Genomic DNA, 14280 nt, shown 5'->3' on the forward strand with positions numbered 1-14280 from the left:
TCTTGGCATCGAGGATGCTCTGCTTGTATTCCTTGAGCACAGAGAGATAGATGGTTTTTAGAGAGGGACAGTAAGCTTTTCTCCATGCTCGTTCTGCCCTACGTGCGGCCAGCTTTTTCTCCTTAAGAGTGGGAGTGAACCACCGGTTGGCGGCGTGGGCTCGCTTGACCGTAATACGCCTAAGGGGGGCGAAGGCGTCGCCCGCATGGGTCAACCAGTTGTTAATGGTGTCCAGTTGGACAGGGGCGGCGAGGCCTGAGAGGTCAGGGCTGGTGCTGGCTAGCGAGGAGCAGAAGGATGGCAAATCGACTTTGCCCCATTTTCTGGCCCAGATGTTCTTAGGGAGTGGAGGCTTAATAATAGGGGCTAAGGCAAGGGAAAATGAAATTAAAAAGTGATCAGACCAGGGACAAGGGGAAATGGAGGGGGGAGTAGTAGGGATGTTCAAGGTCCAAACTTGATCGAGTGAATGGCCTTGAACGTGAGTGGGGCTGTGGATGTGAGGAGTGAAATTAAGACTAAGCATAAGATCGGTGAAATCTTTGGACAAGGGACTCTCGGCAGGGTCATTAGGCCAGAAGTTTAGGTCACCTAAGACTAGCACTGAAGAGTTATTCACTACCAGCGTTGCCAGTATGTCCTGGAGGTTAGAAACAAAAGTGGGAGAGGGATGAGGGGGGCGATAGATTAGAACAGAGGTTAAAGGGGAGGATTGGGAGTTGGAGCGGATGACCAGGTAGTCCACTTCGGGGATGGGGGGGGAAGGAAGAGTCTGAAACTGAAGGTCAGTGCGGGCTATCAGGGCCACTCCACCGCCTCTCCTACCCTCTGGCCGGTCTGCTCGAAGAGCCGAGTAGCCAGGGGGGAGTGCGGCTAAAACGTTGGGCAGGGAGTCAGCCTTAAACCAGGTCTCCGTTAAAAACAGGAGATCTGGTTTATGAGTGTCAATATAATCGTATAGTTCGTACTGGTGGCTAACAGCAGACCGAGTGTTTAGTAACGTGGCCGTGGTGTTAAAGGCCGGAGTACATGAAACGGACGGAGGGGGGGGAGGGCAGACAGGGATGATGGATGGGGGTAAGAAGGGAGGACGGCATAGTAGACCTAGCTGAGCCAGTAGTGCGGATGTGGACGGGCTGACGGTACCAGGAGACCATAGCGAGAGAAGGAGGGAGGATGAATATAAAGGGTAATGGGCAAGGGGGGTGCCCCCTGCCCCGGCCTGCCGCGGACGGGCGCAGACGGGCAGGACTCTGGCTTGACTCCGGCGAGCCTACGGCGCGCCCGCTGCGCTCGTCCGCTGCGCTGACACATGGGGGACGTTTAAATAGAGGAGCAGCGTGGGGGGAGTGGCGTGGGTGGGGTCGGGCGAACCGGCCCAATCCAAGATGGCGGCCACTACCGCTGGGCGCCTGAGATGAAAAAAGCTGCCAGCCAGCCCCGCTGTGTCCCTGGAAGGCAAAGTAAGGGTTAGAAGGTACCTGTTAACTTTCAGTGCAGGTTAGACACAGAAAAGCAATTTTAAAACGAACGCGTGTCAGCGCTTTTCATCAGCGTGACAACGCGCTAAAAAGTATCTAAAAATACACAATCGCAGCCCACAGCTCTGCTTGCTAGCCCACTGCCACTGGGCTGCTCGCAATCGCTGGGGAGACTGTGAGATGCTCCTAAATAGAGGAGCAGCGTGGGGGGAGTGGCGTGGGTGGGGTGGGGCGAACCGGCCCAATCCAAGATGGCGGCCACTACCGCTGGGCGCCTGAGATGAAAAAAGCTGCCAGCCAGCCCCGCTGTGTCCCTGGAAGGCAAAGTAAGGGTTAGAAGGTACCTGTTAACTTTCAGTGCAGGTTAGACACAGAAAAGCAATTTTAAAACGAACGCGTGTCAGCGCTTTTCATCAGCGTGACAACGCGCTAAAAAGTATCTAAAAATACACAATCGCAGCCCACAGCTCTGCTTGCTAGCCCACTGCCACTGGGCTGCTCGCAATCCATGAATACATTTGGGTGGAATATTCTTAACATTCATGATAAATGAGGCCTTGCTAGGCTGGCATTCAACAGATTAACAAAGAAGGTCATGGACAAAGACACTATTTGATGTGCATTAAAGGAACTATATAGAAGTATGTCCCAAGATCCGAACATGCAGTGGGAAATTACACAAGTGTTTATGACAATCAATGAAGCACCAACAATGTGGAAACTACTAATATTATAAATATATCAACATTGAAGATCTGAAGTCTGATGATTCTCTTCTCACACTTTATGCAAGGTAAAACACCATTAAGAATAAAAGTATCAGGGGGTTTCGATCTCAAGAGCTCTTCCTCGTTGCCCATAGCTTTAGCCATATAATGTGGTGGACAGGCTACACAAGGTGCAAGACTAAGGCAATGTTACATTTCTATGACAACTGTTTTTTTAGCTATATTTGAGGGAGGGGGGGGTGGGGCTCACTAAAGTACGCGTGCCGGCAAACCCATTGGTTTGTTCATGGCACTGCAGAAGGACGACAGGTCCAAGGAGGATCTAGACCGGCAATTCCGGTCTCTTTCTCTGCCAGGTGACCCAAGGAAGCTTTTTACAGCAAATAGCCTCTAACCCTCTAACATATAACGCACCTTAGAGAGTGCAACACATAGCATTATAACACAATCACTATAATTTAGTAATTTTATTTATGTGCACTTTTTTCACATACTCACTTGGTCCTGAGGAAAGCCAGTTTTAAATTAAAAAAGGCCTGGCTGAAACATGTAGACCACACAGGACGTAGGAGGTCATAATTCGCACTCCAACACGTCCATTTGCCTTTTTAAGTAGCTAACAGGGGCCCAGTAATTAAAGTTTATCTATTACCCACGGGTACTGGGACCCACTGTATAGCTTTTTAACCTTCACGTTCTCACTCACTACACTGCACACTCAGCGAACATACCAGCTCCGCAGTAAAACTGGCGTTGAAGCACACCCGGGACACACTCGGTGTCACTGTGGTGGGCCCGATGATGAAGCATGTCACCAACTAGGTTGGTGGGTGAGGGCTTCATGAACAAACCAGTGGGTTTGCCACAGCACGCGTACTTCAGTGAGTCCCCCCCCCCTCAAATATAGCTAGTCCTTTTTTGATTTTGACATATAATCCTGGGGATTCGGACTAGCTTATCTAGTCCTCACTCTCTCCTTTGATTTGGCGAACTGTTTTTTTTTAACAAACAAAGATGGGGACTCCTATACTGACAACAGGTTATGTTATAAACATGTGAATCCAACATTAAGTGACATAACGTGACTTTATTAAATTACTCAGACTACACTCCTTGCAAGTATTGCTCCTTGCTGATGAATAATTTATGAAATTCACTTTCTGATAAGTTACTCATTCAGTAAGTGTTTTTATGGCGAACTGCTTGTTACAGTTCCTTAAATATGGTGCTTCAAAAGCGTGAAATATATTCCATGTTGACCTACTTTCTTAAGTGTTCTGACTGTATTCTGAATGTAATTTTATGCTCCAGTCTGTGTGGCTGTGTCATTTGTGGCCCCTCCTATAAGACCAACACGTGCACACCTGTCACAGATGTGGTCCCTATAAGTGCAATAAAATGTTGACATTTTCCACAAGTCAGCCTCAGTACGTTTTAAAATTCAGACTAATATTATATCACAAAACAACATTCCAACAGAGTGATGAAACTGTTGTTCATGTGTGCAAAAAGGAAAAAAAAAATCTTTATGGCAGCTCACCAAAATTTTATATAATATCTTATCTTTCCGGAACACTTACCATTTGAAGAGAAGGGAATGGTTGGTTATCTGAAACTGAACTCTCTTCATCAGGAACTGATGCTGAAAACAAATTATATATATATTTATTTAAAAAAGTAGGAATCTAAACAATGGAATAAACTTTCATTCATGTACTCAGGAGAATAGAAGTTCTATACGTTGAAAATCTATCAAAAGGAACATTTTTACTTGCCAAGTAAGAATCTGCCATCTAGTGTTGGGCTTGGATGTGGGCAAGTGTTTTGTCTTCAAAGAAAGTCTTTTGAGTCAGTAAGTAGTATGACTCCTCCCTCCTGCTAGTAATGCGCATCGTATTGACTCCATTGTTAAATTGTTTTCCGCATGGTAGGTGTTTGAAATGGAAGTCTCTAGTTGGAAATGGATTGCACATTTGTCCAAGTAGGGACCCTTCTTCCTAGTTAGGGTAAGGGGGATACACTTCTAAAATAACCCCGGCTCACACCCTTAGTAACTTAACACGAGCAGACAGGCTTATCACATGGGCAGTGTGTAAAGCATTTGTGCACACACACAGAAATACATTGAAAACACTAGAAAGAGACACCACACCAGTTTAGGAAAATAAGTAGTCTTTATCTAAACCAAAACAACAAAATCCACAATACAGTCATCAAAACGTACTTAGAAGGTAAAAACTGTTCTATCCATAGCAAACTATAGAGGCAACATTTTCAACCTAAAGTACCTTAGATGCGTCAAAATCTTTAACAAAAACAGCTGCAGGGGAAGGTGATGCATCGGTTCCTTACTCCAGGGAAGGTTGATGCGTCGGTTTCTTACTCCAGGGGAGGTGATGCGTCGTTCCCTTACTGAAGGGGAGGTGAGGTGTTGGTTTTTAGCTGTGCGAGGAGGTGATGCGTCAGTTTCTTACTGGAGCCCCGGTGTCCTTGTAGACTAAGTAACCCTGTGCGGTGTGTGGGGATTTGTGATGTGTCAGTTTTCGATGCAGTGGCAACAGTGCTGCCTTGGTCTCTCTAGCCGCGGTCCCACGATGCGTTTATTTTTGCAGCCACATAGCAGGTCCTGCCTCGGTGTCGGTGAAGTGATCTTGGACTTTGGAGATTGGTACACGGAATTCGTCTTTTGGCGATTTCTCCAGCCATGGGCAGATGCTGCGTTGGTTTCACAGCAGCGATGCATCAGAAACTGGTGTGGATGAGCCATGCTTCTCGTGGTTGCATCTCTTTTTCATCTTCCACTAGTAGGAACACTCGCTAGAGGCCCAGCTTAGCAACAGGCACCTCCTGGAAGGTCAGAACGCAGCAAAGAAGTTCAGGGGAGCGGGTGGTGACGTCTTTGTGGCCTTGAGACTTCAGAACAGGAAACAAGCTCTACTTCAAGCCCTTGGAGAACTTCAAGCAGGGTACACCGCAAAGTCTTTGTCTTCTCCTTGGCAGAAACCGCCACTGCAGGCCAACCCCAGACAACACATAGCAAAGGGGCAGTACTTCGCCTTCAGCTTTACCAGCTTTTTTTCTTGGCAGAGGTTCCTCTTGAGTCCAGAAGTATTCTAAAGTTCTGGGGTCTGGGCCCCAATATGTATACATTTTCCTTTGTTATCTTGTGGCAGAGAGGCTCTGTGCTCAGTCAAAACCAGTACTGTCCTCTCAGGTCCAGCTTCCCGGCAGGAGGAGGAGACAGCATTGTGTAAGGCAGACCAGAGCCATTAAGGTGAAAGGAAATGTCCTCTCCCTACTCTAAATACAGACCTGTTCTCTTTAGCCCAGCCCTGAATCATCCAGGAAAGGCAGGACACACCTCAACCCTCCCAGTGTCTGTCTATAGTGAATCCACATCTCCAACCCCTGTTACTCCAAAGCCAGACATCAATCCACAAACCAGCAGAGGGACACCGGATGGTTAAGCAAGAAAATACCTACTTTCTTAAAGTGTTTTTTTCCAACACAGAATGTAAAAATCATCCTTATTAAAAGATGCATCTTTATATTCAGAGTTTAGGCATACTAAGCTCAACCTTCCTATCTTGTCCCAATCTGAAGTTCTATTTATAAGATGTTATAAATAAACTCCAATTCTATCTTATGGGATAGCCTTTCAATAGTGAAAAACAAAACTCAATATTTTCTTAGCAGTGTCCCTGCGCGTCGGTGGGTGGCGTCAGTCAACTTCGCGTCCGTCGTTCTTTGTAGTCGACTTTCCAGGCCGGAAGCGCAGAGCCATGCAAGACACTGACAACTGGTGCACAAATCTAGGGCCCTGAAGGAGTCCCTTTCCCTTTCCCTAGTAGTCAGTTCACAGAACGGGGGGGATGGGTGGGGCGGTAAGGAATCTATGACTAATATAAGTCTCTTACAGAGATATTGTTACCGAAGGTAAGTACCTTGCTCATCTGAAGGAGACAATTAGTTATAGATTCCTTACCTTAGAATCAATACCTCAGCAATACCAACCCTGGAGGTGGGTCTGCAAACCAAGTTCACACCAGAAAGTCCTGAAGAACCGTACAGCCAAAGAAGCTGTCTCTCCTGACTTGACTATCCAGGCAGTAATGCTCGGTGAACATGTGAAGTGATGCCCACGTGGCTGCCCGGCAGATTTCACTGAGGGTGACTCCACGTCCCAAAACGGTAATGGCTGCCGTCGCCCTGGTGGACTGGGTGTGCAGGCCTACAGGAGGTTCCTTTTTCGCCAAGGAACAGCATGCAAAGAATGACCCGTCAAGAGATGGTTAGTTTTTGCACTGCTTAACCTTTCTTCCCACCTGCATAGTCAACAAAGAGTTGATCATCAACCCAGAATTGTCATGTGCGATCAAGATAAAACAATAACGTACGTTTTGGATCCAGACAGTGGAGTCTCTCCTTCTTGGACGGATATGGGGGCAGAAAGAAGGTAGGCAAAGTGATGGTCTGACCTATGTGGAAAGAGGTTACCACTTTGGGAAGGAATGAAGGTCTTGTGCGGAGTACAACCTTGTCCGGATGGACTGCAAGGAAAAGTGTCTTAGATGAAAGAGCTCGGAGCTACCTCACCCTGTCAGCAGAGCTGAGGGCAACCGGAAAGGCAGTTTTAAGAGTTAAGAGCCTGAGACGGCAATTATGTAGCGACTCGAAGGGAGCACATAAAGGTAGATTAAGACCAGATTCAAGTCCCACTGGGGCATCACGAAAGGAACATTAGGAAAGAGGCGAGTGATGTCCTTAAAAAAACAGTTTACAATAGGGGACTTGAAAAGGAAAGGCTGATCAGGCGGCCGAAAAAAGGCGGAAATGGACAAAAGATCGCCTTTAAGAGTACCCAGAGCAGATCCCTGCTGGGCTAAAGAAAGAAGGACGAGGAAAACCTCAGAAAAGGGGGCAGAAAGGAGATCTACAGCCTGTGCTGCACACCATGCCACCAATTTCTTCCACCTACAGACGTATACTGTTTTAGTGGAGGGGCGCCTGGCTTCCAAGATTACATTACAGACTTCGGGAGGAAGGTTGAAGCTGTCAATTGTCTCTGCTCAATCTCCACCCAAGGAGGTGGAGGCTGGACAGGTTTGGGTGGAGGACCCTTCCCTTCTGCTGCGACAGAAGAACCTCCTGAAGAGGCAGCCTGGTCAGAGGATCTATAGCATATGCTCGGGATACCAGACTCTACATGCCCAGTCTGGCGCAACAAGAATTACTTGGGCCAGTCGCGCTTGATCTTTTTCAGCACTCTGGGTAGAAGTGGTATAGGCGGAAAAGCATATAGAAGACCGCAGCTCCACTTGTGACGAAAAGCTTCGCTGGGCGAGTGCCACGCAGAAATGCTGACATTGTACGTGCTCTTCGATAGCGAACAGATCTAACCAAGGCTCCCCATTGACGAAAGAGACCTTGCACCACCTCCAAGTGAATATGTCATTTGTGATCCATTACGCATCTGCGGCCGAGTTCGTCCCCCCTAGCGCTCAGAGAATCTGCCAGGTGTTGAACCACCAGGGACATGCCGTGATGTTCCAGCCATGTCGAGAGGCGGAGACCCTCTTGAAATAGGATCCACGACCCCACCCCACCACAGCAGCACCACATGGCGGTGTCGTCTGTAAACACCTGCACTACTCTTCCTCGGACAGAAGGAAGGAATGCCTTCAGTGCGAGATGGATCACCCGCAGCTCCAGAAGGTTGATATGGAGCTGGGACTCTGCCGGAGACCAGAGGCCTCTGATCTTCGCCTCTCCCATGTGGCCGCCCCATCCAAGAAGTGATGCATCTGTCACTACTGTGAACACTGGTTGGGGAAGGGAGAAGGATCTACTGGCAACCCCAATCCTGGTTCGAAAGCCACCACAACAGTTGGTGTGCAGTGCCCTCCGAGATCTAGATGCAATTGGAAAGATTGCCTTGATGCTGCACCCACTGGAATTGCAAGTCCCACTCCAGTGCCCGCATATGCCATCTGGAATGATCCACCAGAAAGAGGCAGGAGGCCCAGCAGCCTCATTATCACCAAAACCCAGGATAATGGCTGAACCATTGGTATCATAGCCCGAATATCCTGGACTCGCTGCTTAGGAGGTTAGGCCCGGAACTGTGCTGTGTCCAGAACCACTCCAATGAAAAGTAGCTTCTGAGAGTGGAAGAGGTGTGGTGCAGCGGCCAGGGTGCCTGACTCCAGACCACAGGATTCACATTTTGATCCACAGTGCCGGTGGCAGGTTGGCCCAGCACCATGCGACTCTGGGCAATAGCTCGCCTAATCTTCCCGACGGCCCCCAGCGCCTTGACACCCTTGGGTAATTGTGAGCTTTACAGATACTGGATTTAATTTCATTCAAGCAGGTGTGACCATGGCATGTTGATGGTTAACCCCAACAAATGCAGGAGGTCTGCTGTAGTCTGGAGGTGGGAGACGACACCCTGGGGTGAACTCGCCTTCAACAGCCAGTCGTCCTGATAGGGGAAAACTGGAACCCCTGATCTGCGCAGTTCAGTTCCGATCACCGCCATCACTTTCTTGAACACCCGAGGGGCTCTGGTAAGGCCATCTTAAGGGGATGGAAAATCCTGATGCCCCTTGGTCTTTGGTGGCCCTGAAGGGTCAGACTAGGAAGGTTTGGAGGCTGCAGCAGAGGGGGCGGTGTTGGACTGGACTGGCCTGCCCTCTGGCCCCACGACGCTGGGTCCCACGCCCCTGGACGCGCAGGGGCTGGGTGGTTTGTGTTCCACTCTGGTTGAAAAGTGGTGGGGCACCCCTTCTGTAGCCACAAACGGGGCGAAAAGCAGACTGCAAGGGACGAGAGGACACTGCGAGGCCCAAAGACCGGCGCGTAACGTTAGTCCTTAAAACATTCGAGTGAGTTGGCTGCCTTGAGAGCAAACAGGCGACGGCCATGTCCTAAAGAGTAGATTGTACTAAGCCGGAAAGCTAGATGTTTAGCATCTGACAGCTACTGAAGTTAAAACAGTCCTGCCTAGTGAGTCAGCGGTGTCCAGTCCACATCTGATGGTGAACTTTGCTGCATCTCGACCCTCTGCAAAGGCAAGGGTGAGAACAGCCCGGGCCTCGACCGGGCATTGTGGCAGCACTTGCGCAACCATGTTCCACACATAGTGTTGGTACCGGCTCAAGAGACATACAGTGTTTACTGACCGCAGCCCTAAGATGGCTGAGGAAAACATTTTCTTTCAAAGATGGTCCAACTTCTTGGATTCCCTACCTTGTGGAGATGTCGGAAACGCGCTACCTTTTAAAGACGAGGCTTGAACCATCAAGCTCGGGGGTAGGGTGTTGGGAGAGGAAAAGTGGGTCGCCCGGAGCCGGGCGATGTTCCTGCCCACATAATATAATGTAGAGGTCTCTGGACAGGTGGTCTTGGAATCTCCGCGGTAGGAAGAGCGGCAAAAGGAGCCACCTTGAGAAGGGGTCTGCATCGCTCTCATTGCCCTATCTGTTTCATTATCTTTTTTGGTTTTCTCAAGAAGGGTATTTACTTAAGGACCAAAAAGATGTTCCCCATCGAATGGGAGGGCATGGAGAGTTTATTGGACATCTGATTTAAACCCTGAGATTAGCAAATTAAGCATGTCTGCGTAATAATACGCTAGAATTTATCCCCATAGCTGCAGTATCAACAGCATCGAAAGCACAGTGAATATTGGTATTAGATGGAAAATGCTACTTACCCAGTATGCATCTGTTCTTGGCATGTACATTTGTAGATTCACATGCTTTGCATAGCCTGCCATCTAGAGTTGGGTCCGGATGTTTGCATTTGGTTTTTCTTCAAAAAAGTCTTTTCCAGTTATGAAGTAGGTGACTCCTACTTTCGGTGATAGTGCGCATGGGCATCGACTCCATTGTTAGATTGTTTTCCGGCAGTGGGTTATAATGGAGTTAGTGAGAGTAGTAAAAACAGATGTAAATGTATATCGGTATCTAAGTAGGATGTCACTGCAACAGGTATAAGTACCCGGGGAGGCAGGTGGGCACATTAGAAGAAAACAAGTTACTTACCTGTAACTTTGGTTCCCCAGTATTGGTAACTTTCATAGATTCCCATGCTTTGTATCATTCCCCGTCGTCGGAATGGGAGCCTCAGTAAATAGAAAATACCTTAGTAGTAAGCACAAAGTGAAAAAATAGGCCTAGGCCTCATCTAATTTTGTAGCTTATCCACCTCTTTTTGTAAAAGAGACCAAATTCTTGCAGTAGCCAATCAGAGCAGCCTCACCCCATAGAACCTTCCCGAGAGAGCCTCAGAGCCTCAGATTTTCGTAGCCGTTGTGAACAGCAACATCATAAGACAATAAGGCTGAGCTTTCCCAGGGGAGGAGGGTGGGCGCATGGGAATCTATGAAAGTTACCAATACTGGGGAGCCAAAGTTACAGGTAAGTAACTTGTTTTCTTGCCCCAGTATTGGAACTTTCATAGATTCCCATGCTTTGTATCAGAATAGCTAGCAGCAAAGAGAAAAGCATATTTTGTAATATGTGTACCTGAAAATGTCATACATAATTCTGATAAGAAAACCAGATACACATTAGCATCACAAAGCAAAATAATAGCAAGTAATACAAAATATGCAAACAGGAAGGCGGGATAGTAAGGAAAGCTCACCGACTTATTGGAAAAAGTTCCTCAAAACCGCCTGGCCCACTGCCGCATCCTCTTTCATAGAAGAATCCAAGCAGTAGTGGCGAGTGAAGGTGTGGACACTGCTCCATGTCGCCGCTCTACATATGTCCTTGATCAGGACACCTAAGAATAGAGCCACCGATGAAGCCATCGATTTCGTAAAATGAGCACGAACTGCTCGTTGAAGTGTTTTCCCCACTGCTTGATGGCAAAAGTGCATTGCACTGGATATCCAGTGGGAAATGCAGGGTTTAGAAACTGGACACCCCTTTCGAGGAGCGCTGAATGAAACAAAAAGCTGGGAAGATTTTCTGAATAGTCTTGTTCGCTCCAAGTAGAACTTAAGAAATCTATGAATGTCCAAAGAGTGCAAAGCCCTTTCAGCTGGCGTGGAGGGCCGCGGGAAGAAGGATTTTAAGACCACCGATGAAATTCTGAGGGTACCTTCAGAATAAATTTAGGATTTGTCCTTAGAATGAGAACATCATTTTTGAATTGTAGAAAAGGTTACTCAATTGTGAAAGCCTGGAGCTCATTAACTCTTCTAGCCGATGTCAGGGCCAAGAGAAGAGCCTATTTCCATGAGAGAAACTTAAGGTCGGCCCTAAGAATAGGTTCAAATGGGGCCTTCATTAGATGTGACAGGACCAAATTAAGATGCCAGGCTGGTGGTGGAGGCCGGACTGGCGGAAAAACCCCGAATAAACCCTTCAGGAATGGTTTAATGATCCTTGCAGACCAAAGGGAAGGACCTGATGATGAACGTCTAAATCTAGAAATGGCCGCTAGATGTACCTTTACAGAAGAAGGAGCCAATCCAGATTTCGCAAAAGAAAGGATGTAAGGCAAGAGTTGGTGCGGTGCAGAAGTATATGGATGTAGACCTTCCCTCCGACACCAAAGGCAGAATCTTTTCCACTTAGCCCGATAGGTCTTGTTCGTACTAGGTGCACGGGCCTGGGCCAAATTGTCTTTACATTCTCCTGAAAGATTTAAACCCTGGAACTCTCTGAACTCAGGAGCCACGCTGTCAATCGTAGGGACCTCAGGTCTGGATGCAGAACCTGCCCGTGAGCCATTGTCAACAGTGACGGAACAGGACGCAGGAGAATTGGTTGATCTTGGGAGAGGAGAAGAAGTTCTGTGTACCAAAACTGCCTGGGCCATGCTGGTACGATCAGAATCATCCTGCACGGTTCCACCTTGAGCTTGCGGATCAGTCTCGGGATCAGCGGAATGGGAGGAAAGGCGTAAACAAATGTGCCGTACCAGGCAATCAATCAAATCAAAAGCGCATTCCCCAAGGATTCCAGATGGTGAACCCTGCTTGCATAGGACTGCCATTTGGCGTTCTGGGGAGTTGCAAACAGATCGATGGTTGGGGTCCCCCAACGTGCAAACAGTTCCTCTAGAATGGTCTGATCCAGTTCCCATTCGTGGCTGATAGTCTTTTGGCGACTCAAAGCGTCCGCTGTGGCATTGAGTGTCCCCGCCAGATGTTCCGCTGAAAGGGTGATGTTGTGTTAGATCACCCAATTACAAAGCCTCTGTGCTTCCTTCGAAAGGGTGCAAGATCTCCTTCCGCCTTGCTTGTTTATGTAGTGCATGGCTGTGGTGTTGTCTGTACGAACCAGCACTGAACTTGGACTGGGCTCCAATGACCACTGACCTTTAGTTCTTGGAGGACTGCTCCCCATCCTTCCATGGAAGCATCTGTCGTCAATACCATGGGAGATGGTGGAAGTTGGAATGGTAAACCTATGGAAAGATTGTCTTTTAGCAACCACCAGCTGCTTGCCTTCCTCATTTCAGGAGTGATGACAATCCTGTCGTCGAAGGAGCCGGTCACCTGACGCCATTGCTTGTCCAACTGTTCCTGCAGTGGACGCATTCGCAGCCTGCAGTGTGGTACCAATGGTATGCAGGATGATATCGATCCGAGACGCGATTTGTATTTGCGAACTGACAGAAACTTCCGTGTCTGTAGAAGGCGAGCCGAAAGAATTAGCTTGGACAGGCGCTCTTCCGAAGGATAATCCGGGCAGCACTCCGTGTCTAGGATCGCACCCAAAAACTTCGCTGTTTTGGAGGGGCGTAAAATCGATTTTTCCCGGTTGAGCCGAAGGCCCAGTTGCTCGAACAGCTGTCTGCAGCTCGTGACTGCCCTGGACGCCTCTAGAAACAAAGGAGCCTTTAGCAGCCAATCGTCCAGATATGGGAAGACTTCGAAAGACTGCTTTCTGAGAAAGGCTACCACCGGAGCCAGTACTTCTGTAAAGATCCGCGGAGCGGACCGGAGACCAAAAGGCAGTACTTTGAATTGAAAATGGCTCTTGTCTACTGTAAATTGAAGATATTGCCTGTGAGCTGGATGAATGGGTACATGGAATTAAGCGTCTTCCAAATCTAGGGTCGCCATGTAGTCCCCTGGATTGAGAAGGCGGAGGATGTCCTGAAGAGTGATCATCCTGAAGGACAACTCGATGAGATAAGTGTTGAGCTGCCGTAGATCTAAGATCGGACGCCACTTGTCCTTCGTCTTCCGAACCAGGAAGAACCTGGAATAGAACCCTTTCCCCTTTTGGGAGAGAGGTACAGGTTCTATTGCCCCCTTGGTGAAGAGTTGGTGGGCCTCGAGATGAAGGAGTTTCAGATGTTTGGGTGTAAAGGCGTCTGGCGCTCTCGTTGGAGGAAGATCTTGGAACTCCAACGTGTGTCTTTTCTTGATGATGTTTAGGACCCACTGGTCTGTTATGACCATCCAGTTGTTGAGGCAATGGGCAATCCTGCCCCCCACTGGTGTTAATGAGGGCACAGGAACAGTAGAAAGAACCACCTGGCCGATATTGTCTTTTGGTATTGTCCCTCCTCTGCTGCCCTTGTCGTCCTCTCGGCGGCTGGCGAGAGAAAGAACCCCTCTGAGAATACTGGGGTTTGTATGTTTGGCCAGGTTGTGAGCTGGAAGAGTGACAGTGCTGATTGCCGCCTCTATAGGAGGAGAATCCTCTTCCTCTTGCTCCTCTGAAGGGCACTTTGCGATATTGTAAAGTTCCTAAGGACTTGGCCGTATCCGTATCTTTCTTTATGCCCTGTAGGGCGTCATCCACGTGTTTGCCAAATAACATCTCTCCATCGTATGGCAGATCTAGAATTTTATTTTGTACCTCCTGTCTGAACCACGTGGCTCTCAACCATCCCTGGCGTCTCAGAACCGCTGAGCCGGCTAGCACTCGTAATGCCGTGGTTGCTATATCCATGGCGCAGTCGATTACCTCCGAAGAGGCTCGATCTCCCTCCAGTAAGATCTTTTTGATCTCGTCCTTAGATGTATCCTGAATTTCTTCCACGAACGGAGAGAGGTCACACCACATCTGGCGATCGTATCTCCCCAGAATCGCCAA

The 14280-nt window shown here is 48.4% G+C and overlaps 1 protein-coding gene across 1 annotated transcript in view; it reads right to left on the reverse strand.

Annotated features, from left to right (window-relative positions):
* GPCPD1 (glycerophosphocholine phosphodiesterase 1) overlaps positions 1 to 14280 on the reverse strand; it is a 941421-nt gene that overhangs the window by 247251 nt on the left and 679890 nt on the right. The window contains exon 15 of the mRNA XM_086927681.1: positions 3790 to 3851. Coding sequence (XP_086783807.1) covers positions 3790 to 3851 — 62 coding nt within the window. The remainder of the gene's footprint in view (positions 1 to 3789; positions 3852 to 14280) is intronic.

Source organism: Lissotriton vulgaris, chromosome 6 (assembly GCF_964263255.1).
Source record: "Lissotriton vulgaris chromosome 6, aLisVul1.2, whole genome shotgun sequence".
Taxonomy (NCBI): Eukaryota; Metazoa; Chordata; class Amphibia; order Caudata; family Salamandridae; genus Lissotriton; species Lissotriton vulgaris.